The 25,512-nt window shown below is 45.9% G+C and overlaps 1 protein-coding gene across 2 annotated transcripts in view; it reads right to left on the bottom strand.

Moving 5' to 3' along the window:
• The window catches only part of ATSUV3 (ATP-dependent RNA helicase), a 201,247-nt gene that overhangs the window by 161,266 nt on the left and 14,469 nt on the right, over positions 1–25,512 (bottom strand). For both annotated transcript variants that reach the window (XM_087370523.1, XM_087370514.1), the window contains exons 2-7: positions 18,911–19,025; positions 18,660–18,781; positions 17,071–17,261; positions 9,411–9,551; positions 9,135–9,257; positions 5,904–5,981 (exon numbers count right to left, since the gene is read on the bottom strand). In XM_087370523.1, the coding sequence (XP_087226649.1) occupies positions 5,904–5,981; positions 9,135–9,257; positions 9,411–9,551; positions 17,071–17,261; positions 18,660–18,781; positions 18,911–19,025 (770 nt within the window). The remainder of the gene's footprint in view (positions 1–5,903; positions 5,982–9,134; positions 9,258–9,410; positions 9,552–17,070; positions 17,262–18,659; positions 18,782–18,910; positions 19,026–25,512) is intronic.

Below are 25,512 nucleotides of genomic sequence, written 5' to 3' on the forward strand. Positions count from 1 at the left end.
TCGAAGAGTGTTCCTGAAGCTCCCCCAAGCTTTCAGGATGGCAGTCATGAGAGGAGAGGCAGGAGACCTAAGAGGGGCTGATGTGAAAATCCATCGAGGGCTGTCCACCCAATCATCTCCCAAGGTTGGTGTGCAAGCCTGAATGCGTCCAAAAAAGAAATCCTTCCAAGGTTCCTGCCCAGGCATGAGTCCCCTCACCTCCACCTTACAAAGCAATGCCCTACACTGCAAGTCCGGGTCAATGACATTAAGGCCTCCTTCACATGTAGGGAGAATAATAGTCTCCCAAGCCACCCTTGCTGCAACATCTGCTGTGCCATCAAGTCCACCCCATAAAAAATTCCTGACTGGGCTAATGAGCTGAGTTATGCAATCCCTAGACTGGCACCAGCAAGAACACACGAACCAGGAGGTGGCCAAGAGAACCTCGTTCACTACCACAACTCTAGATGCAAGGTCGAGTTTGGCAGAGCTCCAGAAAAGGAGCTTTTTCCTTATACTTTCTAATACTGGGGAAAACTGCTCTGCTGGAGAGATGTCCAATCCTACCGGGCATCCCAAATACCTGATAGGAACACCCCTCTGAATCCAGGAAAAACCAATGTCAACTCCCGAGCCAAGAGTGTCCTCATCACTGATCCAAAAGCCAAAGGATTTATGCCAGTTAATGTGTGCCCCTGCAGCTGAGCAAAAAATATCCAAGGCTGTCCGGAAAGAATCAAGTGACTGCAAGGAGGCCTGAATAAAAATAGTAGTGTCATCAGCCAACTCACAGTCAAAAAGCTCCTGCTCCTATATCAAGGGCAGTTTCAGCCCAAAAAGCTCAGCCTGAGATCTAAGGAAGATACTCATAGCTTCTGCCACAAAAAGAAAGAGGAAGGGGGCTAAAGGACAAACTGATCTGGAAATCTGAAACCTGTCACCCCTTACCCCTCCAATCAAAACCTTGCTGTGGGCTGATCTGTAAAGGCAGGCCACCCCTCTCATCCAATCATCTGAAAATCCAAACCGTAGAAGAGTGCCCTCAAGAAAACCCCAATCTACTCTGTCATAGGCTTTCTCGAAGTCCAAGAGTAAAACTCCTAGCCTCTGTCCACTCTGCATAGCCCACTCTATGGCTTCCCAAAAGGAAAAGATATTATCAAAAATGCTCCTGCCATGCACAAAGCCTATCTGAGTATCATGGATGAGATCTGGAAGAAAGGGCTGTAGTCGGATGTTGATCGCCTTGGCAAGGATTTTGTAAAGAGTGCCCAAAAGAGTGATGGGTCTCCAATGGGATACAAATTCCTGTTGCCACCTTTCGGGATAAGGTGAATGAGTCCCTCGGTCAGTGACTCAGGCATCTCGCCCGAGTCCCAAATGCCCTGCAGGGCTGAAGTAATATGATCACCTATCATATCCCAAAAGGCTATTAAAAAAGAGGGAGTAAGACCATCGGAACCAGGGCACTTGCCCTTATGAAGGGCAGAAAGAGCAGTCTTGAATTCTGTGTTGGTAAAGCGTGCATCAAGTGAGCATAACATCTCTGGGGTGACCAACACAGGTAAACTCTGCCAAACTTCATCTCTAGCCACCTCTCTGGCCTGTGAGTTCGGATCTGCGGAAAGAAGGGAGGTATAAAAATCTGTCGCTAAATGCATGACGGTCTCCGGATGGGACTGCGAAACGCCGTCAAAGTCAATAAGCTGCCTAACACTCTCTCTACTATGTCTGGGGCCAAGTGTAGAGAAAAAGTGTTTATTGACTCTCCCTCCCATCTGTATCCAAAAGGACTCCCGTGCATGGAAGGCATACTCTGCTCTCTGATCAAGCAAGGTCTGCAAGTGAGCCCTTGCCGCAGCAAGGCGCTCCTGTATCCAAGCATCTGAAGGTCGTTTTTGCTCCTCCCTCTGAAGGACTGCCAACTGCCGACGGATACCGATCTCTCGCCTGAGTACCTCACCTCGCCGCGCGCACTAGCAACTGAGTGATAGAACTCGCTGATACTATCAAGTGTTGTGGCCACATGTGAAGGACCGGCCACCCCCCCTGCATATGAGAAACCCAGATCTCCAACACTGCCTCTATGAGAGTCTCATCCGTGTATAAGGCGCCTGGGATCCTGATACTGTGAGACCGTCCTCTCAGATGAGGCTCTGAAATGGACAAAATTACCAGAAAATGGTCTGAAGTGGAAACACGGGGTGCATTGCAAACTGTCCCCCCTCTATCAAGAGCCCAGTCACCCACATAGAATCTGTCAATCCGAGCATGGATAGGCATCTGCACCCTATGGTTCCACCATGAAAATAAAAGTGACTGAGACTGAACAAGAAATGCATCATCTGACCAAACATCTCTGCCACTGAACCTGAACAAGAAGGCATCCCAAGCTGCTCTCTCAAGGAAGTGGATACCACCTTCTCTGCCCCCTTTCTTATCCGAAGGTGCCTCAACCATGTTGAAGTCACCTCCAATAATCCATGAATCTGCAATGTCAACCCACGAGAGCAACTCTTTCCAAAACAAAACACAGGCCCCTCTCTTGTTCGGAGCATAAAGGTTGAGGAAACCAACCTTACGTCCGTCAATCAGAAGTAAAACCCACTGGGCCCTGGAGGGGGTTATGGGCAATGTCAGTCCACGAGAGCAACTCTTTCCAAAACAAAACACGGTCCCCTCTCTTGTTCGGAGCATAAAGGTTGAGGAAACCAAGCTTACGTCCGTCAATCAGAAGTAAAACCCACTGGGCCCTGGAGGGGGTTATGGTACCGTGTCCAATGACCAGAGGGAGAACAGAGTCTGAAACTGAAATGCATGTACCTCCTCTGGTTCCCAAGGCAAGAAGCCAAAAAGTCCGGCCCGAGAGCAGCTTACCTGACTTGGAGCAATCTCTGATATCCAGTTTGTGTTTTGAAGGAAAAGAATGTCTAGGGAACCACCTGAAACACCTAGATGGAGCTGATTCCTGATCAGCTGTCTGCGACGGCGATGAGGGATGTCGCTCAATCCCTGTATATTCCAACTGGCTATCCTCATCAGCGGGAGGAAGTCGGTTGGAATACCTTACCCGACCTGGTGGCGGAAACAGAAGCCTCTACCGGAGCAGACCTCCTGCCATATACACGAGGTCCGAGGGGAGGAAAGTCCATAGGTGAGAAAGAGAAGGATCTCTCAACAGGGAAGCCGATAACTGGCTCTCCAAAAGTAGAGGGTACAAAATCATCATCTGGGAGGCTAGAGAGGTCCTCCAAAGCGGAAAAAGAGTTCCGCTGAGCCAGTCCTGGGGAGGGGGTACGAAGGATTCCTACCGAAGCAGAAAGAGAATGTAAAACCCCCTTCCCTCTGTCCAAAGAGGGAGGCACCTATACTGGATCCTGATCAAAAAGTGATGCAGACAAGGTGCCAACAACCTGCGCTGTTGAGGAAGGTACAGCCTGATCCAAGGGTGGGGTCGAACAAGGCTCCTGAACAGTAGTCTCCTCCTGAGGCTCCAAGCGGGTAGCCTCCGAAGAGGTGGAGGAGTGAACTAGAGTAGAGGGCCTAGCCGCGACCGGAGCCCACCATGGGCCAGAGGTGGCGCGGGGTGCCGAAGGGACTTGAGTAGCCCTAGGAGAGGGGGGAGCCCGTGTCTGAGGCCGTGTCTGTGGAGCGGTATGTCCTGCTCTAGCTCTCTGTCGTAAGCTAGTACGAGCTGGTTGCTTTGTGGACCTCTTTTTCTTCTTTGGGCAATCTCGCGCGAAGTGCCCCGAGGATCTGCAAATCCTGCACTGGTCCTGCCAACCTGCAACCTCAAATCTCTGGCGGAAGAAAGACCCATCGGGTCGCTGTAGGATGATGTGGTCATCTGAAATATTGGGGTCCTGGACAATGACCCTAACCCTAGGAACCCCGTCCATCCGGACCGCCTTAGCAGCCGAAGAGGGCTCGCCAACCCATTCGTCAATCGAGGTGTGTTGGCCGATTAAAACACAAAAAATAAAAACTCCGTCCACTTTCCTGAATCCCAAGAGACCCCTATAGGAGAATAGGGGTAATCCAGAAGAAGGAGAGGGTGATGAAGAAGGGAGGAGGGAAGAGGAGGGGAAGATAGGGGAGAGGAGGAGTGGAGGAGAGGGGGAGAAGAGGAGTAGAGGAGAGGGGAAGGAGAGGGGAGGAGAAGCAGCAGCACGCTGCAGCGGGGGGAAAGCAGCAGCAGGAGCGGGGGGGAGCAGCAGGATGCAGCGGGGGGAGAGCAGCAGCGGGTGCGGCGGGGGAGCAGCAGGCTGCAGCGCAGGGCAGCAGCGGGCGCGCGGGGGGGGGGGGCGGGGAGGAGGCTGCAGCGCAGGGGGGGAGGCTGCAGCGCGGGGGAAGGGGCAGTGCGGGGGAGAGGGCAGGTAGGAGGGGCAGCGAGGAGGGAAGGGAGGGGGCAAGCAGCAGGGAGCGGGGAGAGAGGAGCAGCAGCAGGAGGGAAGGGAGGGGGCAGTGAGGAGGGGAGCAGGAGGAGCAGCAGGAGGGAAGGGAGGGGGCAGTGAGGAGGGGAGAGCAGGAGGAGCAGCAGGGAGCGGGGGAGCAGCAGTGAGCAGGGAGAGCAGCAGGGAGTAAGGAGAGCAGTGAGAAGGGGAGCAGGAGGAGCGGGGAGCAGCAGCAGTTAACACCAAGTGCGATTTTTAGCCCTACGCAATGAGGATTTGGATGGGAGCCCTCAGGATTTTGTCCCGCCTGCAGAGCCTTTAGAAGGACTACACCTAGGGGATGGTGCCCTGGTTGACTGAGGGAGGTCACGCATTCCAGATTGATCAGGACTCCCCAACTTACCGGATGCAGGGTTAGAGTGTTCAGAGCATAGAGCTCCACGAGGCGGTTCCTCCTGATAGCACAGATCATAGCGTGGAACATTTGGGTTGCTCGCTGTAGTCTGGTGATGGGGAGCATCTGCTTCCACCCTCGGCAGCCTTGGTCGCTATCTAGAAGGACATCATTTACACCTTGCGCTCAACCTAGGAGCGTGGGACGCCGGGCTCTAGGGCGACTGTTGCGAGGCGCGCATGTTTCTGCAGGGCTTGGCCTACATGAGTTTTCTACACATTCACTCCGTGAGGGATTCGTTGGTTGTATAGTCCCTCTACTTGGTTGTTAGCCTCTGTACCAGAGATTCCCTACGAAGTGAGCTCGGTTTCTCTAGAATAGGCTGGTTTCTTCTTTCAACCTTTATCCGGTTTTTTCCATTCTCAACACCTTCGAGGCTGCTGTTTTGTATGAGGTTTTTTCACGCATTAATAGAAGGTTCCTTTCTTTTCCCTCAAAAAAAAAAAAAAAAAGTTTGAAATACATTGCAAACAACATACAAGAATCCAAGCATGCAAAAGGTATTAATTATCAAAAGGCAGCCTAGCAAGGTTAGAACAAGAGGAGATCAAAATGCCAAAGTCAAAGATATAGCTGATCAAGCATGGCAAGAACATGCATGGTGTTGGGGTAAAGGCACATTGCCTACCCTTAATTAAAGAATTAAAGATAGGACACCTATGACTGTCTTAAGACAGTCATAGGGTAAACCTAATCCTAATAAAACTTAAGTGAGTTTGTGGTGTGGCTCACTATCACTTCACACCCGCACTATTGTGTCTCTCTCACTCTCACTCTCTTGCTCACTTTCTCTCCTCTCTTCCCCCTCTCACATGGAACTCCTCACCTTAATTCCCCATGCACTTCATCATTTGGGCACGCATCCTACTTCACCACTTTACTCTTTTCAATTTTAACAAAAATTAATCGCAACCCCACTTTTGTTTTGGTCTTACACCACCTTCCTACAAACTACCTTAAGCCCTTGCATGTTACAAAATGTTCAAATATTTCCTCTTCCTAGTGTGTCAATTCATCCGTTTATCAATAACAAAGATGTTTTTACAAACGAGTATCAAATCTACCTATAATACCTGCCGAGCCCTAGTTTGTGGTGGCAAGGATCCATAGACAACTGAGCACCTATGAGGCCCTAGGTTCTCTATTTGAGCCTGCATACACAAATAAGGAGCCAATGATGGATTAAAAGAAAGCACAATCGATATAAAGCAAACAAACTTCAACATAATACATATAAAAGAGAGATTTCTATTGCAAAATACCTCCCCAAAATAATATGAGAAATTCATTAGAGTACAAGGAGGGGCTAAACAAATAAGCATCCTTGTAAACTACATAGAAACCTAAATCCCTTCTCTTGGAAACACAACGCCTTGATCACAAAGGCAAAAGATAACATGATGTTTCCACTCTTGCCAAACATGAAAACACACATGAGCTCTTTAAGAAAACCTACAAATAACATTATCAAATTATGGGTTCACAAATCCTCAAAATCCATCTAGTCAATCATCCACGATGCAAGGACATTGAAAAATTTTGCTTTACTTTTGAGCAGCAATTGATCTTAGAGATCTACCTGAAGAAGCATTTACTAGATAGACATGCATTAATAAAAGAGCCACTCTAAACAAGAGGGACAAGAAAGTTATTAAAAATCAAAGGAGTTCACCTGCTAAGTGAAATAGCTTAACATAACCAATCTTATTAAGCTAAAGTATTAATTATATGGCTCTACTTTTGTGGTCTATGCGGAAAACTCGTCTCTGAAGTTTTTTAGCAATGCTTCTGATCTTAGGGACAGAAAGCCCGATGGTCAAAACTCGTGCAAGACTTTTGACTTTGAGATTAGCTATCACAAAGGATCCACCAATAAGGTGGCCAATGCTTCCAATGCTTTCAGCAGGAATTAATTATGTGAGTCAGCTTTGCTTTACAGATGGACCTCTATGACTTTCTAAAGGGCCGTTATCTTCAATATGAATTCTTCCATTCCACATGTGACGAGATAAAGCTGGAATTGCATATGGGATGAGATAAAGCTGGAATTTGAAAAATAGGAAGGAAAAATAGAGAATATTCGATTCAAAATGGTTTGCTTTTCTGAAAGAGAAAGGTCTATGGACTCGGGGTGAGGGATATGAGAGATCATATCCTCTTGTAATGTATAACACTCTCAGTGCAGGTCATCCGGGTAGAGAAAAACTTTGATTTTGGTCAAAAGGATTTTGGTTTGGCCTAAGATGAAAGCTGATGTAGAGCGTCATGTTCAACATCGTCAACAGTGCCAAGTCAATAAAGCAGGACACTTGAGACATGGTGGCCTGGTGCATCCCTTGGAAATACTAGATAAGAGTATTTCCATTTTTCATGAGGTTGAACTACCATGGACTTCTCATGCTGATTGTGGACTGGCTCACCAAGTGGTATAGATTCATTCCTAGAAGAGAAAATTTCAGCAACACAACTTGCTCATCAAATATATAAGCAAGTCGTCTAGTCTTAATGGCTTGCTGGCTGAAATTGTGCCACATAGTCTTACCTAAGAAAGCACATGCCCAGGAGAGACAACGATTCTTACCCCTAGAGTTGCCTAACCTCAGGGGTGATCCTAGCAAGGATCTACATTGGGTGGTGATGTGCTACCCACACCAAATCATGTTTCCTTCTAATGACAAGAGATCCTGTTAGAGATATGTTTCAAGACCTTCCATAGTTCTTGTACACACTTGGATTCTTGTAGAGCCGACTTCTTTTCCCAAGATGCATCTTGCAATTGTCTTGCCTTGCAAAAGCTTGTCACATGTTTATTCAATATTGATAGCCTTGCAAACTCTCTCACAAGGCAAACTCCCTTGAGAAACCCACAATTCTGCATGTTTCTAATCACACTCCACAGCATGGCATGGCTACTTTGTGGATCCCCTCCACAGCTCATGCTCCCATCCGAGTTCCTGAATTGACCAGAGAAAAGTGACTACAGAGCTGTGCCTCAGGGTTGGTGAGATAGAATACATTACCTAATACATGAGGTTCTCCCTAAACCTCAAGCCTACCTTTTAAGGAAGAGTGATAGGTAGGGAAACACACAAATGACCGAACAGAGGTGCCCATATTGCACAAGACTAATGGCCCTTTTGAGGCCTGAACCAACACTAATATTCAATAGATAATGCTAACAAAAGCTTTAGGTTTTCTCATCCAACCACAACTAGAGTAAGGAACGGTTTCATCATGTCAGCTTGCTTTAATAGTAAGTTCCAACATACATACATGTGTCATACTAATATACTTCACACAAAGCTTAGTTTAAGAGCTAACAAATTTTCCTTGAAACCATAAATAAATAATCACATATACATGCTAGCGTAAAACTAGAGTCACCACAGTTGAAATAAACATCTTGGAGTAACAAAGGTATCAATTACAATTTGTTTCAATAGATATTAGCATGTACTGATGAATCGGTCATCTACACGGAGATGCATATCATGAGAAAGACATAGGTCACCCTTTCTTGTGTACATCTCAGTGCATGTGCAGAAAAGAAGATGGGTGAGAGTATTTTCGCATAAATGTATTTTCTTTCAATAGATGTTAGCATGTACCGATGAATCAGTTATCTACACGGAGATGCATATCATGAAAAAGACAAGGTCACCCTTTCTTGTGGACATCTCAGTGCATGTGCAGAAAAGAAGATAGGTGAGTATTTTCACGTAAATGTATATGCCTGTTTGGAGATGACGTCTATAGAAGTCCCAAAATTATTTCCACCTTAGCATCATCAAGCCATTTCACCACAGAATTCAAGTCAGAAGTCTCCACTCACAAAGCATTCACACCATAACTTTCATGACCAAATGTGGACTAGTTGTCGTGCCATCCCTTCTTATGTCATCAAGTGCAGGGCACGTGCAAAAATATTCCAACCTTGCTAATCACGCATTAATAGACCAACCAACATGCTCACTTATGGACACACAAGCGTTGAGCTGCAGCTTCATTTAACCAGTTAACCTATGTAATTGCCCAAAAGTCTATACATCAAAGGTAGATCAGAAATCTGTCCCAATGAGAGGACCAAAAACGCTTTCCACATGCCTGAAGGTTGACATGTGACAGCCTATGATTTAAGAAAGAAATGCTATTGGGGTTGTACTTTTCCTTTTCAATGCAAAGGCATCATAATATGCCTTTTTTGTCATTCCTTTGCAAGAAAATAATTGTTATCTCCCCCCCTGGAAGGTATTATGGCTTGCATTCAAGAAGTTCATGCTACAAAGCAAAATGAAGCATCTAACCTTAATTTTATAGATGGATCGCCGAGAAAAAGTGACGATGCAGTCTCCGCTTTCTACCCTCGAATATGATCCTAAGGGTCTTACTGTAGGTATAAGTGGAGAGAGACGATTGTAATTGAGAACCTGGCAATTTTCAGCAGAACAGAAAGATACAGTTCATCTTCTCAGTGCAATTGTTCTTATGAGGCATGCAACATTAGTTAAACAGCTTATATGTTATTATCGAAATTCCTTAACCCCACAAATCTCGCTGTCCATGTTTCAAACTATAAATACCTCTATGATATCACCAGTTGGACCCAAAATGTTTTGAACAAGCTCCACTGCAGAAGCATCACCACAAAGATGTAGTTCATTTGCTGCTAGCCCAAGGAGGGCACGTGTAAAAGAAAAACCTCGACTGGGGCAACCAACCATCTGCAAGAACTCAAGCAAATTAGAGTGAAAATAAGGCATAATAAAAGTTTAGTAATGTAGGAAAGACGAGAAAGCCGAATGAAAAGAGATGCTTTTATCAGTGTCCCTGTGAGGAAAATAGGATAATGTGACATCTAAACTAAATGTACCACATTCCCAAACAAATCTAAACAGTTCGTTTATACTGTGATATGCACACAACCATATGCTGATTCTTCTATAGCAAGGGCATATTAAATAATGATTATGTTGCCCCCACATTTTCCAGGAGGTTTTTTCTATAGGTCAGCACTTCCTTTTGGGTTGACTCCCCCTTATTTTGCTCACTGGCTCAGAAAGTTGTGAAAGTCATTTTGTAGCAGAATGTAAACCATCTGTTATTCCTCCTGAGACGTATTTCTGACACCATGGGAGCAGCAGATTTCCCTCGTCTTCCACTTTCAAAGACCTGCATGTATATATTTTGGACAGGTTTTGTACTTTGTTTATCTTATTCAAAGTGAGGAAAGCGACTCAAATTCAACCAGGTGTGCACAATTATGTGATTTCATCTCCCAAACTATGCGGGCTCTAGGTGTTGGGTATAAGATGCAACATGTCATATACTGGCTGTATCAAGACAGCAAGGCTGCGGGCATCATTTCAGGAGATCTTACCGATGAATGAACCCTCTTTAATTCTATGAGGCAAGGTTGTCCTCTCAGTGCATTGTTGTATGTCATTGTACTCACCCCATGCTTCTCTACATGGATCATCTGGTGGATGTGGGTGATTTGCATGGTCTAAAAATCCCTGATGCAAGAATGTTTGTGGCATAAGCCTATGCGGATGATTCTTTCTTTGTTCCCAAAAAAACAGAAAGGGATCTATCATGCCTTATGAATGCTCTTTCTTCGTTTGGATTGGCAGCTGGTTTGCATGTCAATTTTGGAAAATCTAAACTCCTTCCCTTGCATGACAAGAAATGGCATTCCTTGCTTTGACCTAGACAAATAATACAGCCCATGCAAATAGTCAGACACCTTGGTTACCGTTTGGGGTGGAAACTGACTCGCAGCAGATAACAAATGGATTGGGTGCTTCAGAAACTTAATAAGAAATTGGAATACTGGAAACTGGCCACTTGGCCCTTGCATGTTCGTCTGCGAATTGTGCAATATGTTCTGCTGGCCTATATTCAGTTCTATCTGCCTTTGCTAATGTCTACTAAAAAGGACATCAACTCTTTCATGTCTTTATTAGGAACTCTTCTGGAAGTCGCATCATCATCGTAAGGCCTCAGGCTTTCTATGGAACACTTATGCACTCCAAAAATGCATGGGGGCTTGAATATTCTGAATATTCATCTGCATAACTTGGCTCATAAGGGAAAAATGATGTTCCAATCCATGCAGGCTGATTAACCTAGGGCTGTTATGGTTTGTCATTTGCTACTCCATATTAATACTACTGCCTCTGGCTTCTAGGAGCCAACACAATGGGATTTCCTTTTTGGGCACATTCAGGGCAAAATTCAGGGTTGTCCCTTTGTCACTGGGATGCTTTTGGCCTGGGAATTCATAATCTCACATCTCAAATGGATTGGTCGGGTTTCTCCAGATGTACACTCTTTGCGTGCTGAAAGTATTCACTGGTCAAAGGCTTTTTCTTCCCCTCTAGCTTTGCAAGAGCTCAGATGCTCTTATTTTATATGGTCCAGGGGTATTCGTCTTGTGGCAGATGTATTGGATGACACAGGTTCAGTGATGCCCTTTTCAGTGGCAACTCGTTGTTTTGCTCTGGGGATGCATTACTGCCCCTACTAGCATTTGCTTGCTCAAATGCTTCAAGATTTTCAGCCAGTACCTCCCCTTTAGCTTCAATATCACCTACGTGACTGGGTGCTTGTTTCGGACTTTACTGCTCGGCGTCCTCTTCCTTTGACTTCTCTTGAGTTCGCTATTGGGCCCTATGGGTGTGGGTGTGGGTGTGGGTGTGTTGTGTGTGTAAAATCTTATGGCGGTGTTTGGTTGGTGCTTTTCCAGTGGGTTCTTTATTGGCTGGCTGGCCCATTACTTCTTCGCATCGTCCCATCTTGTTCGCATCCGCATGAGACAGTCTTCATCTACTCTGGGCTTGCCCGACTGCCCATGACTTTCTTCCCAGATTGGGGACTTATCTTCATGCCCGTTTTCCTCGTATTGCTTTTGGCAAGCAGTTTCGGTTTTTTGGGAGATATACCATCACCCCCGACTACATTCAATTTTTCAGTTGGTATCATTTTGGGCTCTATGGTCATTATATCATGCCCGTACTTCTCAGCTCTATGGAACTATGCTATGGATGTTTATCATTTCTTCCGTTCCTCCCTGCTTTGCTCTCTGCAGGACGCACATTGCATGGGAGAGCTTTCGGCGGCCCAACTAGAAGTGTTTTTTGAGTGTTTTTAGTTCTTTTCTACTAGTAAGCTGTTCTTTACTGGAGCAGCTTTTACTGCTTTTAGTTGTCAGTATTTTGTTATGAGTAGTAGTTGTCCCACTTTGGGACAGCTATGAATCGAAATGCTTTCTTAATACAAAATTTCTTTTACCCCGAAAAAAAGTGTGCAGAATCCAAAAGCATGCCCAAACTCATGCTCTAAAAAACACAATACATAGTACGGTTTTAATCTCACGACAGTCACTCATAAGGTTGAAAACCATAAACTCCATCATGCATAGCAAGGACTGTCTACTATGACATCCCTATTGATGCCATCAGCACCCAAAAGTAGGTGTAGACCATAGTATAAACATATGCTCTCGTGCATACAAATTCACACACCCACACATACTTGAGCATCCACTTATACAAAGGTCTTCGTACTGAGTTTCTGTCGACACTCCGGAGGTGAAGGGAAGACTCAGCTGTGACAAAGGCTAGCACTAAAAGAGAAAGTCACATGGTAGTGAGACCACTCTAAGACATTACTGAAGGTGTCAAGACCAAGCCCATGGACCAATAGGATGCAAAAGTGCAGTCATAAAAGCTGCAAAACCTCACCTTGCCTTCCCCATAAGTTCCCACTCCTTCCCTTCTCCGAAGTTCCAACCCCTTCCCTCCTCCCTATAGGCTATGTTTCCCCTCCCCTTCCCCAAGCTCCAAGAAGAAACTAGGTTGAAGTTGGACGATGATGGGTGACAAGAAGACACTTACCGCTTCTGCATGGAAGGGTGAAGTCAAACCCAAAAAGAGCAACTAGAATAAGAAGGATTCTTCAAGGGACAGCAATTATTCATACAATGAGAGTAAGAAAAAGAGAAGATGTTAATATGTGATCAGCCTGGGCATCTTGTGCCAGATTGACAGAAGAAGAAGGTGGATTAAAAGAAGAAGGAATAGTCTAAAATAGATTCAGATAATCTAGTAAAAGGTGAATTGTCCTTAGCAGTTACACTAGTAGCCCTGAGATCGGTGCCATTGATCCATGCATGGCTATATACAGGTCCGACATTGAAAATGGTCAGAGGATCCAGAATCCACATTAATGCAAAGATAGAAAACATAACCTGATCCATTGTTTTTCTTCCCGTTTGAGAAAGTCAAGTATCTCCATAAAGTACTCGTCACAATAGCCTCCTTTTGAGTCTTTGACCATTCACCAGCGTGTTCCATGGCTTCACATTCCATCAGAATCTGGTCCACTACAACCTCGTTCTCAGCATGATCTGAGCAACATGTGCTGTCCATCCTTCTCAAAAGGGGTCAATGCCCCACCTATGAGCCCCCAGGCTTGATACCTACAGCATGATGGGTGTAGAAGGTGCCATGTGGGTACCAGGCACATGATACTCGTGTCACATGGGCACCTGTAGGGGGGACGGAATGGATCTACCATGTGAGTAGCACACTGTTGTTCTTGTTTTATGTTTGGGGCCAGCACATCGGCCACCCAAATCAGCACAAAGAGCTGGCAGTTGGCCTTGGATTACGGCACATCAGCTGAGGCAATGCCCAGCCACAAGGCAGCAATTGGTGTCACAAACATAGAGGACAGAAACATTCCAGCTCACCAAAACCAAGGTATAACATATGCTTGCATGTTGCGCTACAGCTATTCTCAGCAATGACCAAGGCAAACTCAAAAAACGAGTTGATGGAAGAGGTAGCTTATGCAGAAGAGTTTTCATTAGGGTGTGTCAAATGACCTCATAACATTTGAAGAGGCTAATCCTGAACAATGAGTGTATTGCACCTCTTGGAAGCATTACCAGTGCGCTTAGCTACCAAATAGTCTAATTCATACATTTAGTAAGCAGTTCATCAAATAGACTATGGTGTTTGTTGCTTTTGCAAAGAAAATTTCCAAGATTCTATATCTATAACAAGCATCTGGCAAGTTTGCTATATCACCCTCAAAGGTATGACACCAAAAGAGGCATTGTACAAGAGTCAAGCCAATAGTGAGACTTCTTCAAATATTTGGTTCAACAATGTATGCGCATATTAGCAAAGATAAAACAGACAACTTTGTAGCAAAGAGTGAAAAATGTATTTTCATTGGATACACAGATGAGAAAAGGGCATACAAGTTGTACGATCCGACAACCAAGTGGAGGATCTAAAAGCAAGGGGAAGCAGTGGGAAGGTTGATGAGGAGAAAGAAAGAAAGAAAGAAAGTTTATTAAAGTCTTCTAAAGACCGATGGGACTATGAGACTATGAAAAATCCTAATACAAACAAGCTGTGTGGGTAGAATGAGCATCCACTCCAATGCCAAATGCAAAATGATAAGTGCTGAGTGCTACATAGCCATATCAGAATGATAAGTATTGAGTGCTACATAGTCATGTCAGAATGATGATCGCCTACACAACACTAACATCCTCATCATCAAAGCGTCGAGGGAGATGAGGTAGTGAGGACATAAAGTCAGAGATAGAGTGCTGGCGGCTGCCCGTTGACGTGGTCCTATGTCGTCTCCTGGTCGTAGCTCTTCGTCTCTGATCAGGGCTACAATGACCCCTATCAGTGGAACCCCAACTCTGAACAAGAAAGAAATATCCCCAAGCGTAATCTGTGGATCAACCCTCTGTCTGAGTTGTGTTGTTGCTCGCTCTGTGTCACGATCATGGCGGGGCCTCGTGGTGTGGGAGCCCGCATAGTCTGTCCGAAAGAACTCAGTGATCGAGCTCTGAGAAGAGTCTATCAGGTAGGTCTGCTTCTGTCTCTATGATTGAAGTAGATTCTCGCAGTGTCTGACTGCCTCGTGAATGAAGGCGGCTAAGCATCTCTGGTCTAGAAAGGAGAGAAAGAGGGACAATATCCCAGAACTATCTCCAAAGAGGCAATAGAGGCGTCCTCGGATCTCATAGTATAGTGGACATCTGAAAATGAAATGCTCCTCCGACTCAATCTCTTGGATGTCACAAAATGTGCATATGCGCCTCTCCCTGGGCAAACCCGCAGCCCTGGCACTCTCAATGCAAAGTCTATGTGAAGAGACCCCAAATCCCAATAGAGATCCTCAGTGAGTGGGATAGGTGGATCTGCGTATATCCTGGTGCGATAAAACCCTCCGCTGTGAAATGTAAACAATGATCCATCTAGAAGCTGAGCTTCACCGGAAGCTCGCTCGATTCCCAACCTAGTCCTGAATGTGTGTAGCTACAAAAGATCCTCACGAATGACCTGGTTGACCTCATGAGATAGGGGAAAAAGGCATGTCAATGCTTTACTGGATGGGGGGAAATCTATCCATGTGGAGTCCCAGTCCCTCAAACCATCTCTCTGTGCGTCCCTCAAACCATCTCTGTGTGCGTGCAAACCAACATCTCTGATCACCTGCTCTTGATAGTGCCATAGAGGAGGACAATGCTAGCCACGGTAATCTGTTGCGTCCAGAAGTGCAATCTCTGTACCCTTTGATCCAATATAGGTAGGTGATAACCTGAAATGCTGCATCAAGCTGTAGTGGAGATGACCCAAACTCAGCCAGAATGATCTGGTAAGGAACTGACGGCTTAGTGCGAATCATACTAGACCTCGAATGTGAGATGCCTTGACCTTTCTCTAGTCGTCAAGGTAGTCACTAGCCAATGGAAGCTGCACTTCCGGATAGCATGAGAACCTATAGGCACACCACTCGAGCCCACTCTATATCTGACAGATTAGGCCCCCAACTAGGCATGCCATACATCCCCGCTGGGCGGACAAAGGAGTCAAAAAGTAAGCCCTTGGTCCGCGGGTCCTAAAAATGAAAGGGAAGATGACCTGCTACAATCGAAGGAGGAGCTAACTATCATTGACACAAGAAATGGGTGAGATGACCACCACATGTGCAACTTCATGCGTTTCTTGGTTCAGCAAGAAACAGAGAGTACAGTTGCTACTTTTAGCTGTGAAGCTGAGTAGAGAGCAGCTTTTACAGCTACAGTGGAGTGTGTTTGTCTTCAGAAGCTACTTGCAGACCTTTATGCATGTTAGACTGCTCCTACCGTCATCGTCATTGATGGTCAAAGTGCTTTGACTGTTGCATGGAATCCAGTTTTCCATGCTCGCACAAAGCATATTGAGGTTCACTATCATTGTGTCAGAGAGAGATTATCAGCAACAGGTGATATTCAGTTGTCTTATGTTCCCATTGAAGATAACTTGGCAGATCTTTTTACGAAGGCTCTACCTCGACCTAAGTTTGAAGCTTTTCGGCACTTAGTACCTTTTGTGACTTGATTTGTTGTACTCTGTATAGTCATAGGTTGCTATATCCCTACAGGACAAACATGTGCAACCATGACATTACATATTCAGGTATCCTGAACCATGTCCAGGATACTTCAACCCATACCATGGAGGGGGGTTTGTAAGCCTATGGGCTATCCATAGGTGCCACTTATTCCTTGGTATGTGCCTTGTAGGCCTAGTTACAGTTAAAGTCAGTTAGGACTGTTGGTACAGTTAGTTCATGTAGCACCTAGTTCAGTTAGGACACTTAGTCCAATTAGGGCATTTAGCCCTAGGGTTTTGTCATATTGGCTCCCTCTTGAGCCTCCATTCATTGTAGCAGCATGTTTCAATACAGCAGCTCGTTTTTGGCTTTCTCCCACTCATTTCTGAGCTTCCATTGCTTGCCATAGCCGACAATCTATCTCGATCGAATAGGGTTGGAGGGGACCAAGGTTTGCGAAGAAAGAAGAAAGAAGGGTTCATATTCATCTCAATCAAATAGGATGGAGGGGACCGGAGTTTACAAAATTCTGCACAAGGTTAGGGTTTAAACTTGGGAACTTCCTCCTGTTATGAAACTTTATTGAGGCACAAGTACATTTAAGAAAAGAAGGATTGTTCGCTTGTCTTAAGAAAAACTTGGAACTAACAGACGACGCAACTGGATATAATACTAGATCTACAGTGGCACAGAATTAAAATCACTAAAAATTATTGCAGCCAACAAAAAATGAATCATAGAAGCAAAGTAGCACTCCGGCTGGCCTCAGGAAAGCAAATCACAATGTTAGCTCACCAATTACATTTCCAAATTCAAACAGGAGGCGATCCTTGCCTGGATCTCATCAATGATTGCACAATCAAACTCTTGTGTAAGGTCAGCCATTTCAACTGTAACAGCCTTGTGCTGAGCACCATCTATCTCTTTTATCTCCTGTCCTGTGATAAGGCTACACAGTACGTTGGCTTTGTTTAGTTTTTCTGATACTTCCCATGCTAAAAGCCGCAATGGACCACAGTAGATACCTGCAGCAAGCAAAAGCAAATCATAGATAGCCTTACACCTTTATTGCAAACAAGAATCAAGAAAATCCATACAACCCTGTTTTGAGTGATGCAACAATATGCACGCACGGGGCTAGAATCCTCACAGAAGGATTGAGATTGCCCATAGAGCTGAGCTGGTTGAACTCAGATACTAAATTGCTCAGAAGTAAAAAGACTGGCTAGAATTTCTATAGGTCCGGTCTTTCGCTTTGCTTTTCGTTCATGTCATATTATTCCAATAGGGTTAAAACTAAGAAAGTAAATATTTGTGGAGCAAACTTGCTCCCCCATCTGTGATGTAGTCATATACAAAACCTTCAGGCTATATCAAAAGACGAACAATTTGAATTCTTCTCAGGAATATTGTCAGTTGTTAATTCTGCTAGAATGCATGTCATTACTTTGACTCCTACTTGTCCAAAAACTCCCAGTAGCATCCTGCAACTTGATGAGTTCACATCATACATAAAGCTGAATTTGACTGAGCCTGAGAATTCTTTAAGTAATCCCTACTAGTATTGCCAACAAGCTTCATATGCATGGTCATTCAAACCTACGTGTATGACAAAATTTGCACCATAATCAAGACAGGGCTTCTAAAGCATCCAAATATCAGAAGTGAGCTCTAATATGAGAATGCAAAGCCAGTCTCACATAAGAAAAATTTAGACAGCCTTACGATGTCATGTGCACTGAAAAGTTAGAGCCTTCCATGTAAAAGGTTCTTTTAAGAGCTGCACCAAAGAGGGAGCCATACAACCCCTAGATGGTGTTTTTATGTAAAAAATGCTCCTCAAGATGTCCCTGTTAGCAACTGCTTCCAGATCTACAATACAGATAAGGACTTTTGATAGACACTTGCTTTTAAGTCTGTGTCCAATGAGAAAGAGGTCGTCCACATGGAGTTGATCTATAAATCGTATACTGCTATTCCCCTGGCTCTAAAGGAATAATATCACATCTCTAGAAAGTGATCTCATGTGTGAAGAAAGCACACCAGATTCCAAATACAAATACATTCAAACTCATCTCTCTTTTAAAAAGTGCTTAGCACATAGCAACACGCAAATCTTTGTCTGTATTAGCTTCTTTGATGTTCATTTGCAATTGCGGCTCCAAGACAAATGCTGTTGCTTCGGTCCTTCGTGACACATCTTCAGAAGATCTTGAAAACATCATTGAGCAACACTTAAAGCATTGCCAACATTTTTTAAAGGAAAACCACTCCATAAAAATGAAGCATCCGTGGCCAGACCACTGTAAAACAAAGATCAGCCTAGCTCTCAGTGTACTGCCAGCTCCAAGCCCTACCTGAGCTTCCAGACAAAATATTGAGCAATTGCTTCACTTGATAAATTAAGCAGGTGAATCACATACCTGAGGTGCACGCTTGCAACCTTTTCAATGCAGAAAAAGTCTTTCCACTGTTTGTTGGGCCTATATGCATGAAGACGTGTCTTTTCTTTTTTCTAGCAGATGGATACCAGGTATGAGGGGCACTGTCTAGCAGGAAAATGAACACATTCAATTATTGTTGCAATAGGGAATTGGAAGCATGAAGGCTCACAGTCCAAAAAACCTCAAAAAAGCTACTCTGAAATATTTCTGGCAATTTTAGATAGCATTACGTCAGATCCATGAGGTCAATCTTTAGTGCCCGATGGCTGCTTAAACGCCTTGTCATGATGCTGGTAACTCCCCATGTACAACTTTCATAATTGACTGGATGAGCTTGTTGTTGCCCTGCACAACACATCCATGCAGTCAGCATTCCTGCATAGGCCTTTGAATTCAATAAATCCCCATGACATGCCTTCTTGAATGAGCTGAGCAGAAAATTTCCATGTGCCATACAAAATAAAGAGTTGGAACAAATATGCTTGCTCTTTCGCAGTAAGATTGTCAATAACATCAAATATCCATGCATAGAATAAGATAGTATCCTTTTCAGTTTTATTTTTGCTGCTGGGCCAACAGAAATGCCCATCCCCTCCCGACAGTTATCAACCTTGTTACTTGACCTCCTTCCAAGCCTCATCACCCACCTACTTGCCTCTATCGTGTGCTCCCTCGACAGCTGTAGGGACCCCCCTGCCTCTGCTCCTTCTCAGAGTAGAGCCATAGCTTCACCATGCTCTCCCTCCCCTTGCCTTCATCATCTCCTCTGAGCCCTGGCCCTTCTCTAGCTTTCAGGGCACAAGCCTTGCTTTAGCCAACCACTTCCCTTAGGGCGTTGCCACCTAGGGCCCTGGAACTACACAAACATCCTTGAGGAGTAGCCTCCATGCCGATCTGTGCCAGATTTCCCACACTTGAAGTAGCCCTTCTCCTACATTTATAAAAGAAGCCCCACCCCCCTTCATTGACACACTCTCTCCCCCTCTTGCTGCTGCATACTCTCGTTCTCCTTCTGCAAATGCAGTACCCTCTTCTTCTGCAGTAGTAGCAGCCTCTTGCAGCAGCTACTCCACAGCAACAACCTCCTCTTCTACGGCAACAGCAGCCTCCTCAGCAGCAGCTCCCCCACAGCAGTAGCATCCTCTCCTGCAGCGAAGCTCCTTCCACAGCAGTAGCCTCCTCTTCTGCAACGAAGCTCCCCCACAGCAGCAACCTCCTCTCTTTTTTTGAAAAAAGATTACTTCATTAAGCATGAATGAAAACCGCAAGAGCAAGCTCTAATGCGGGAGTAGAGCCTACAGGTGGCGCAACCATGGAAGGGAGCAGCAGCACCTGGGTCGGCCATTGGCTGAGGCTGGTGGGTCTGGTTGGAGCCAGCAAATCAGGCCTGGAGATGGGCTGGCCAGGGGGGCTCAATCCTGCAATAAATGGAGGGCTTTATGCCCTGGAACAAAGGCTGCAAAAGGGCCTAGAAAAGACCCTTATATAGGGCCCTGGTTGGGCTGGTAAGGGCAGCCAACCAGGTCAGTTTTTAGGGCAGACAAAAGTTGGCCAGTAGGCCCTTGACCAGTCAGTCATTTTGAGCAGGCCTTGGGCCAATAAAAGGAGAGGCCCTGGGCCTCATAATTCATCCAGCAAGCCAGCAAACATAGGAGCAGCAGGAGCAGCAGGAGCCTGATCTTTGGTGGGCCTACATCCAGGAGGCAAAGCAGGGCCAGAGTTGCTGCAGACTGAGCTCACTTGGGGCTGAAGCCTAGGCTGTCTACTAGGGCAGCAAGGTGCTGAGATCTTTCGACAGAAAGTCGACTTACGCTCAAGTTGGAGCATGCAGGCTCAAGTCGAGAGATAGCCGGCAGATAGGAGAAGGACCTTGTGGTAAGATCAGAGGACCGCACCATTGGTGGGACTCTGGATCTATCTCTTTTGTATTGTGTCCATAGCTTTGGACGGAAATATATTATTTTAGTGTCTTCTATATCTGGCTGGTTCATTGTCTATTGATGAGTCTGCACATCTATCTGATGCACATTAAGTTAAGAAGTTTGTGATTCCACACCCCACACCACACTGTGTGAGCTCCTGGGCTATTCTATCAATCTTCCGCTGTGCGTACCCTCTGTTGGTCCATTTCTAACATGGTATCAAAGCCCAAGTAGGAGGCTCACAGGTGTGGCAGCCTGAAGGCAGGGACCTTGCTAAAGGACGACCCTGATTCAGAAGCTCTTGGGAATCGACTTCCACAACTGGAGGACAATGCCCTTGCGAGAAGGAGGGTGACTCAGGTTCATTCGGGTGCATTCAGAGTTCTGGTCTACTGAAGGTTGAGTTTGTTCAACTTTGCTGTGTGGTTTAGCAGCAGAGATGTTGATCTATTCATCCTCTTCAGCCCCTGCTCTCCCTTCCTCCTCCCCCCGATTTCTTTCTTTCACTATCCCTAACTTTGGGAGAGTTTGGGAAACTGGATGGGTCAAACTACCCAATCTGGAAGGTGAAGATCCGGAGTCATTTAGTGGCTCGGAAGTTGTGGAAATTGACAACGGGAGTGGAGGCGAAGCCGGAGGATATGGTGGACAGACAGGGGAAGGTACTCATGGCAGTAGACAAAGAGGAGCTCGAAGCTTGGGAAGAAAGAGATGCCCATGCCCTGGCATTGATGGCCAAGACTCTATGGTTTCTCACATCCAGATGGCCGAGACGTTAGTAGAGGCGTGGATCATTCTGAAGGATTCGTACGAGACAAACAACACATCTCGGGTGTTGCTTCTTCCGCATCAACTCTACAACCTTGATATGGATGAGGGAGATTCAGTACATGACCACTTGACGAGGGTCAAGGTGGTGAGGGATCAACTAGCATCAGTTGATCAGAAGGTGGACTCATGCCATTTGGCCTTGATGGTACTGAGGAGGCTACCTCGGAGTTTCAAAAGCTTTGTTACGACTGTGACAACAAGACAAAGGACTTTTGAGGAGTTGGGTCCATTACTGCGACAGGAAGAAGCTAGGGAGAAGCTCTACAACAACAACAAAGACGACAAGGCGTTGCTAGCAAAGGATTACACTGGCAAAGGGAAGGGCAAGCTTAACGGTGGCAAGTCCAAGAAGGATTATTCTCATGACGAGGACACTTCCAAGAGGAAGTAGAAGAAGAAGTGCTTCTATTGTGACACGCCAAGTCATTTTGCTAAGGATTGCAAAAAGAAGAAGGCGGATCAGAAAAACAAGAGGAAGGAATTCAGAGGGTGACACCAAAGCCAAAGCAAATGTGGTAATCGAGGAGCTGTTCTTGGTGACATCTCCGTGTGTTACTGAGGTCAAATATGCCGACCTAGAAACCACAGTGATGATGTCTAACATTGAGATGTGGGTCGACGACTAGTCAGATGCCTTTGTGAGGGTGAGAACAGCATGGACTGCTTGGTATCTTCCAGGTGCGTGGCTATTGATACTCACACGAGGGTGGATTCCATGGAGTGCCCTAAGGTCTCATGTTTAGATGGATGTTGTACTTCAAAAGGGGACAGTACAAGATTACACAGGCTATTGGTATGTGCCTCGATGAGGTACATGGTTTGCTTTTAGAGCAAGCACACACAGGTAGTATGACGATCTGGTAATTTAGCATGCTGTGGAGAGACTCTGCTCTTCATTTGTCTCAGGTAATGCGAGATTGGAAGGAATCGGCCTTCTTCGAAGGAAAAAGGGGAAGTGTGGGTGCTTCTTCGAATCTCGGATATAGATTGCTGGAAGGTGATGGACAAGGTGTATTGAAGCCACAAGAGAACCTGCTTGAGAGCTCAATGAGAGTTCATGGTCCAGGTTATCTGGAGATATTCATTGGTTGCGGACCTTGCCAAAGGAAGGACGGGTTGAAACAGACCCTCAGAGCATGGTGCCTGGAAGACTCTATGTAGAAGTTGCATGTAGAACTCACATGTTGCATGTTGCATGTAGGAGTTACATGTAGTTGCTCGAGTTCGAAGGCACGAACGTGACTGAAGGTGGTGGTGCCAAGAGGTGCTACCAGAGATGGAACTGTGTACCAGGATGGTGTGCGGAAGCGGAACCAAACCTAATGGAGCAAGAGCAACTGGATGAAAAGCCTGGAAAAGATTTTGACATCGAAATGTTTCCGAGGACTACGACCAGGGGGTTACTGGAACATCGTCATCAACATGTTGGCATTGGGCTGAGATGTGTCGGTGAGAGGGGGTGTTAGAAAGGTCACCTCCCCATCTGTAAGCCCCCATATGAGGAGAGCATGGGGGAGGGAGACCTAGGGCAGGATGTGCCCAAGAGAAAAGAAAGAGAGGGGCCTGCCACATGGGCAGCACCTGACATCAAAGAGACCAGCATGGCTGCAACGGACGGAACCTGTGGAAGGATCAGATGGCAGGGACAGCAAATCGTGGATCTAACCCAGCAAGAGGTCAGTCAGGAGCCGCAGACATGGCAAGGGATTGCACACATAGGCGCCTATGTGGAGGGCATTTGTGTGCAGATGGACAGCCCGCAACAGAGCCTACAGGTGGCGCAACCATGGAAGGGAGCAGCAGCACCTGGGTCGGCCATTGGCTGAGGCTGGTGGGTCTGGTTGGAGCCAGCAAATCAGGCCTAGAGATGGGCTGGCCAGGGGGGCTCAATCCTGCAATAAATGGAGGGCTTACGCCCTAGAACAAAGGCTGCAATTACGCCCTAGAACAAAGGCTGCAAAAGGGCCTAGAAAAGACCCTTACATAGGGCCCTGGTTGGGCTGGTAGGGGCAGCCAACCAGGTCGGTTTTTAGGGCAGACAAAAGTCGGCCAGTAGGCCCTTGACCAGTCAGTCATTTTGAGCAGGCCTTGTGCCAATAAAAGCAGAGGTCCTGGGCCTCATAATTCATCCAGCAAGCCAGCAAACAAAGGAGCAGCAGAAGCAGCAGGAGCCTGATCTTTGGGCCTACATCCAGGAGGCAAAGCAGGGCCAGAGTTGCTGCAGACTAATCTCACTTGGGGCTGAAGTCTAGGCTGTCTACTAGGGCAGCAAGGTGCTGAGATCTTTGGATGGAAAGTCTACTTACGCTCGAGGTGGAGCTTACGGGATCGAGTCTAGAGATAGCCGGTAGATAGGAGAAGGTGTAGGCCATCCTCTGGCGGTTCTAGTGATGCCCTATAGGCCATGGTATGAGCCTTGTAGGCATAAATAAAGACACTTATAGTGTTAGTGTCTTTTAGGCCACATAGGACACTTAGTCCTATGTGACACCTAGGACACTTAGTCCTAGGTCTAGGTACTTATACCTTGTAATCCTTCGTTTTTGGTTTATCCAAGATTTGACGTGACGGCTAACTCATCGCTTCTTTAGCTATCTGCACTCTCTCTCTCCTAAGCGATTCTACAGTGGTATCAGAACCACCGTACTTGTTTCGTGTATTCCATACTATCAACGCCTTCGTACAAGGCTCTCGTACCTTTGTGTGTTCTGTACTATCGATGTACGGCCGTATTGCATGGTACCTACGCCGCCGTACAGCCTGCACACTAGACGTACGAACACCTGCGCCGCCGTACAACCTGCACACCAAACGTCCGCACTGTCACGTACGGATACCTGCGTCGCCGTACACTGCGTCCCGTACACTGCACCTACGCACTTCCGTCATATCTGATCCATACATCGTGCATATTCCGTACTGCTTCTCCGTACAGTCACGTGTGCACGTACCAGGCTACCGTACAGTTCCGTACAGCTGTCGTACTCAGTTCCGTACAGCTATCGTACACTGTTCCATACAAGCACCGTACTGACATTCATACAGTTGTACTTGATCCGAAATTTGGTCAACAAAAATTTGGGGCTTTTGCGTTGGAAGCTTAATTTCAACTGAGCAGTAGCTCATACTTTTAAGTTTGGGACGGTAACTCATACTTTTGCATTTTCAAGCCTTGAGGCTATACATTGAGTCACTTTTGCAGGACATTGAGTCACTTTTGCACAACATTGAGTCAAATTTTCATACATTGGGTCACATTTGCAAAAATTCCATCAAAATTTGGGGCTTTTCTGTATTTGCCCTCTTTTTGGCCTATTTGCCCTCAATAAATTTGGAGTTCTTCGTGAAGATGATAAGTTGGATGGCACCAACTATCCGATGTGGTCTTATCTCATGAAACATATTCTTGTTGCAAAGCATTTGTGGAATATTGTTTCTGGGGCTGATCTGAGGCCAGCCAATGCTACAGTGGTTGCCTCTACTGCTGGTCCTTCTGCAGGGGGTACTCCTCTTGATGCCTCTTCCTCTAGCACTCCTGCGGCTGCTCTTCCAACTCAAGAACAGTCAAGATGGGATGCAAGAGATGCAAATGCACATTCATGTATTGCTTTATCATGCAAGAGAATCATTATTCCACACATCCGGTCTTGCAGGACAGCAAAGGATGCTTGGGATGAATTGGCTTCTCTCTATCAGATTCGCAATGAAGCTCGCGTTGCATATTTGAGAAGGCAATTACAGGAAGTCAGTGTGAATGAAGGTGACTCTATGGATGCATACCTGACAAAGGTCAAGGACCTCATGGAACAGCTTGCCAACATTGATGAGGTGGTGCCAAATTCACAGCTTGTCAGTACCACATTGAATGGACTGCCAGATACATATCAAGGGTTTGCAACAACCCTTCGATTAGTGGCCATGGGTAACCCAGACCACTATTCTTTTGATCAGCTAGTGACTTTGCTTTTGCAAGAAGAGCAAAGTAGAGCTAATAGACAAGCCATTATTCCTTATCATGCATTTGCTTCACAGCATATAGGAAGAGGCAAGGCTTCCAAGCCTATAGGCAAGCCAAAATC

Source organism: Dipteris shenzhenensis, chromosome 3, assembly GCF_047967505.1.
Source record: "Dipteris shenzhenensis isolate YYH24624 ecotype China chromosome 3, Dip_SZ_1.0, whole genome shotgun sequence".
In the NCBI taxonomy this organism is placed as follows: domain Eukaryota; kingdom Viridiplantae; phylum Streptophyta; class Polypodiopsida; order Gleicheniales; family Dipteridaceae; genus Dipteris; species Dipteris shenzhenensis.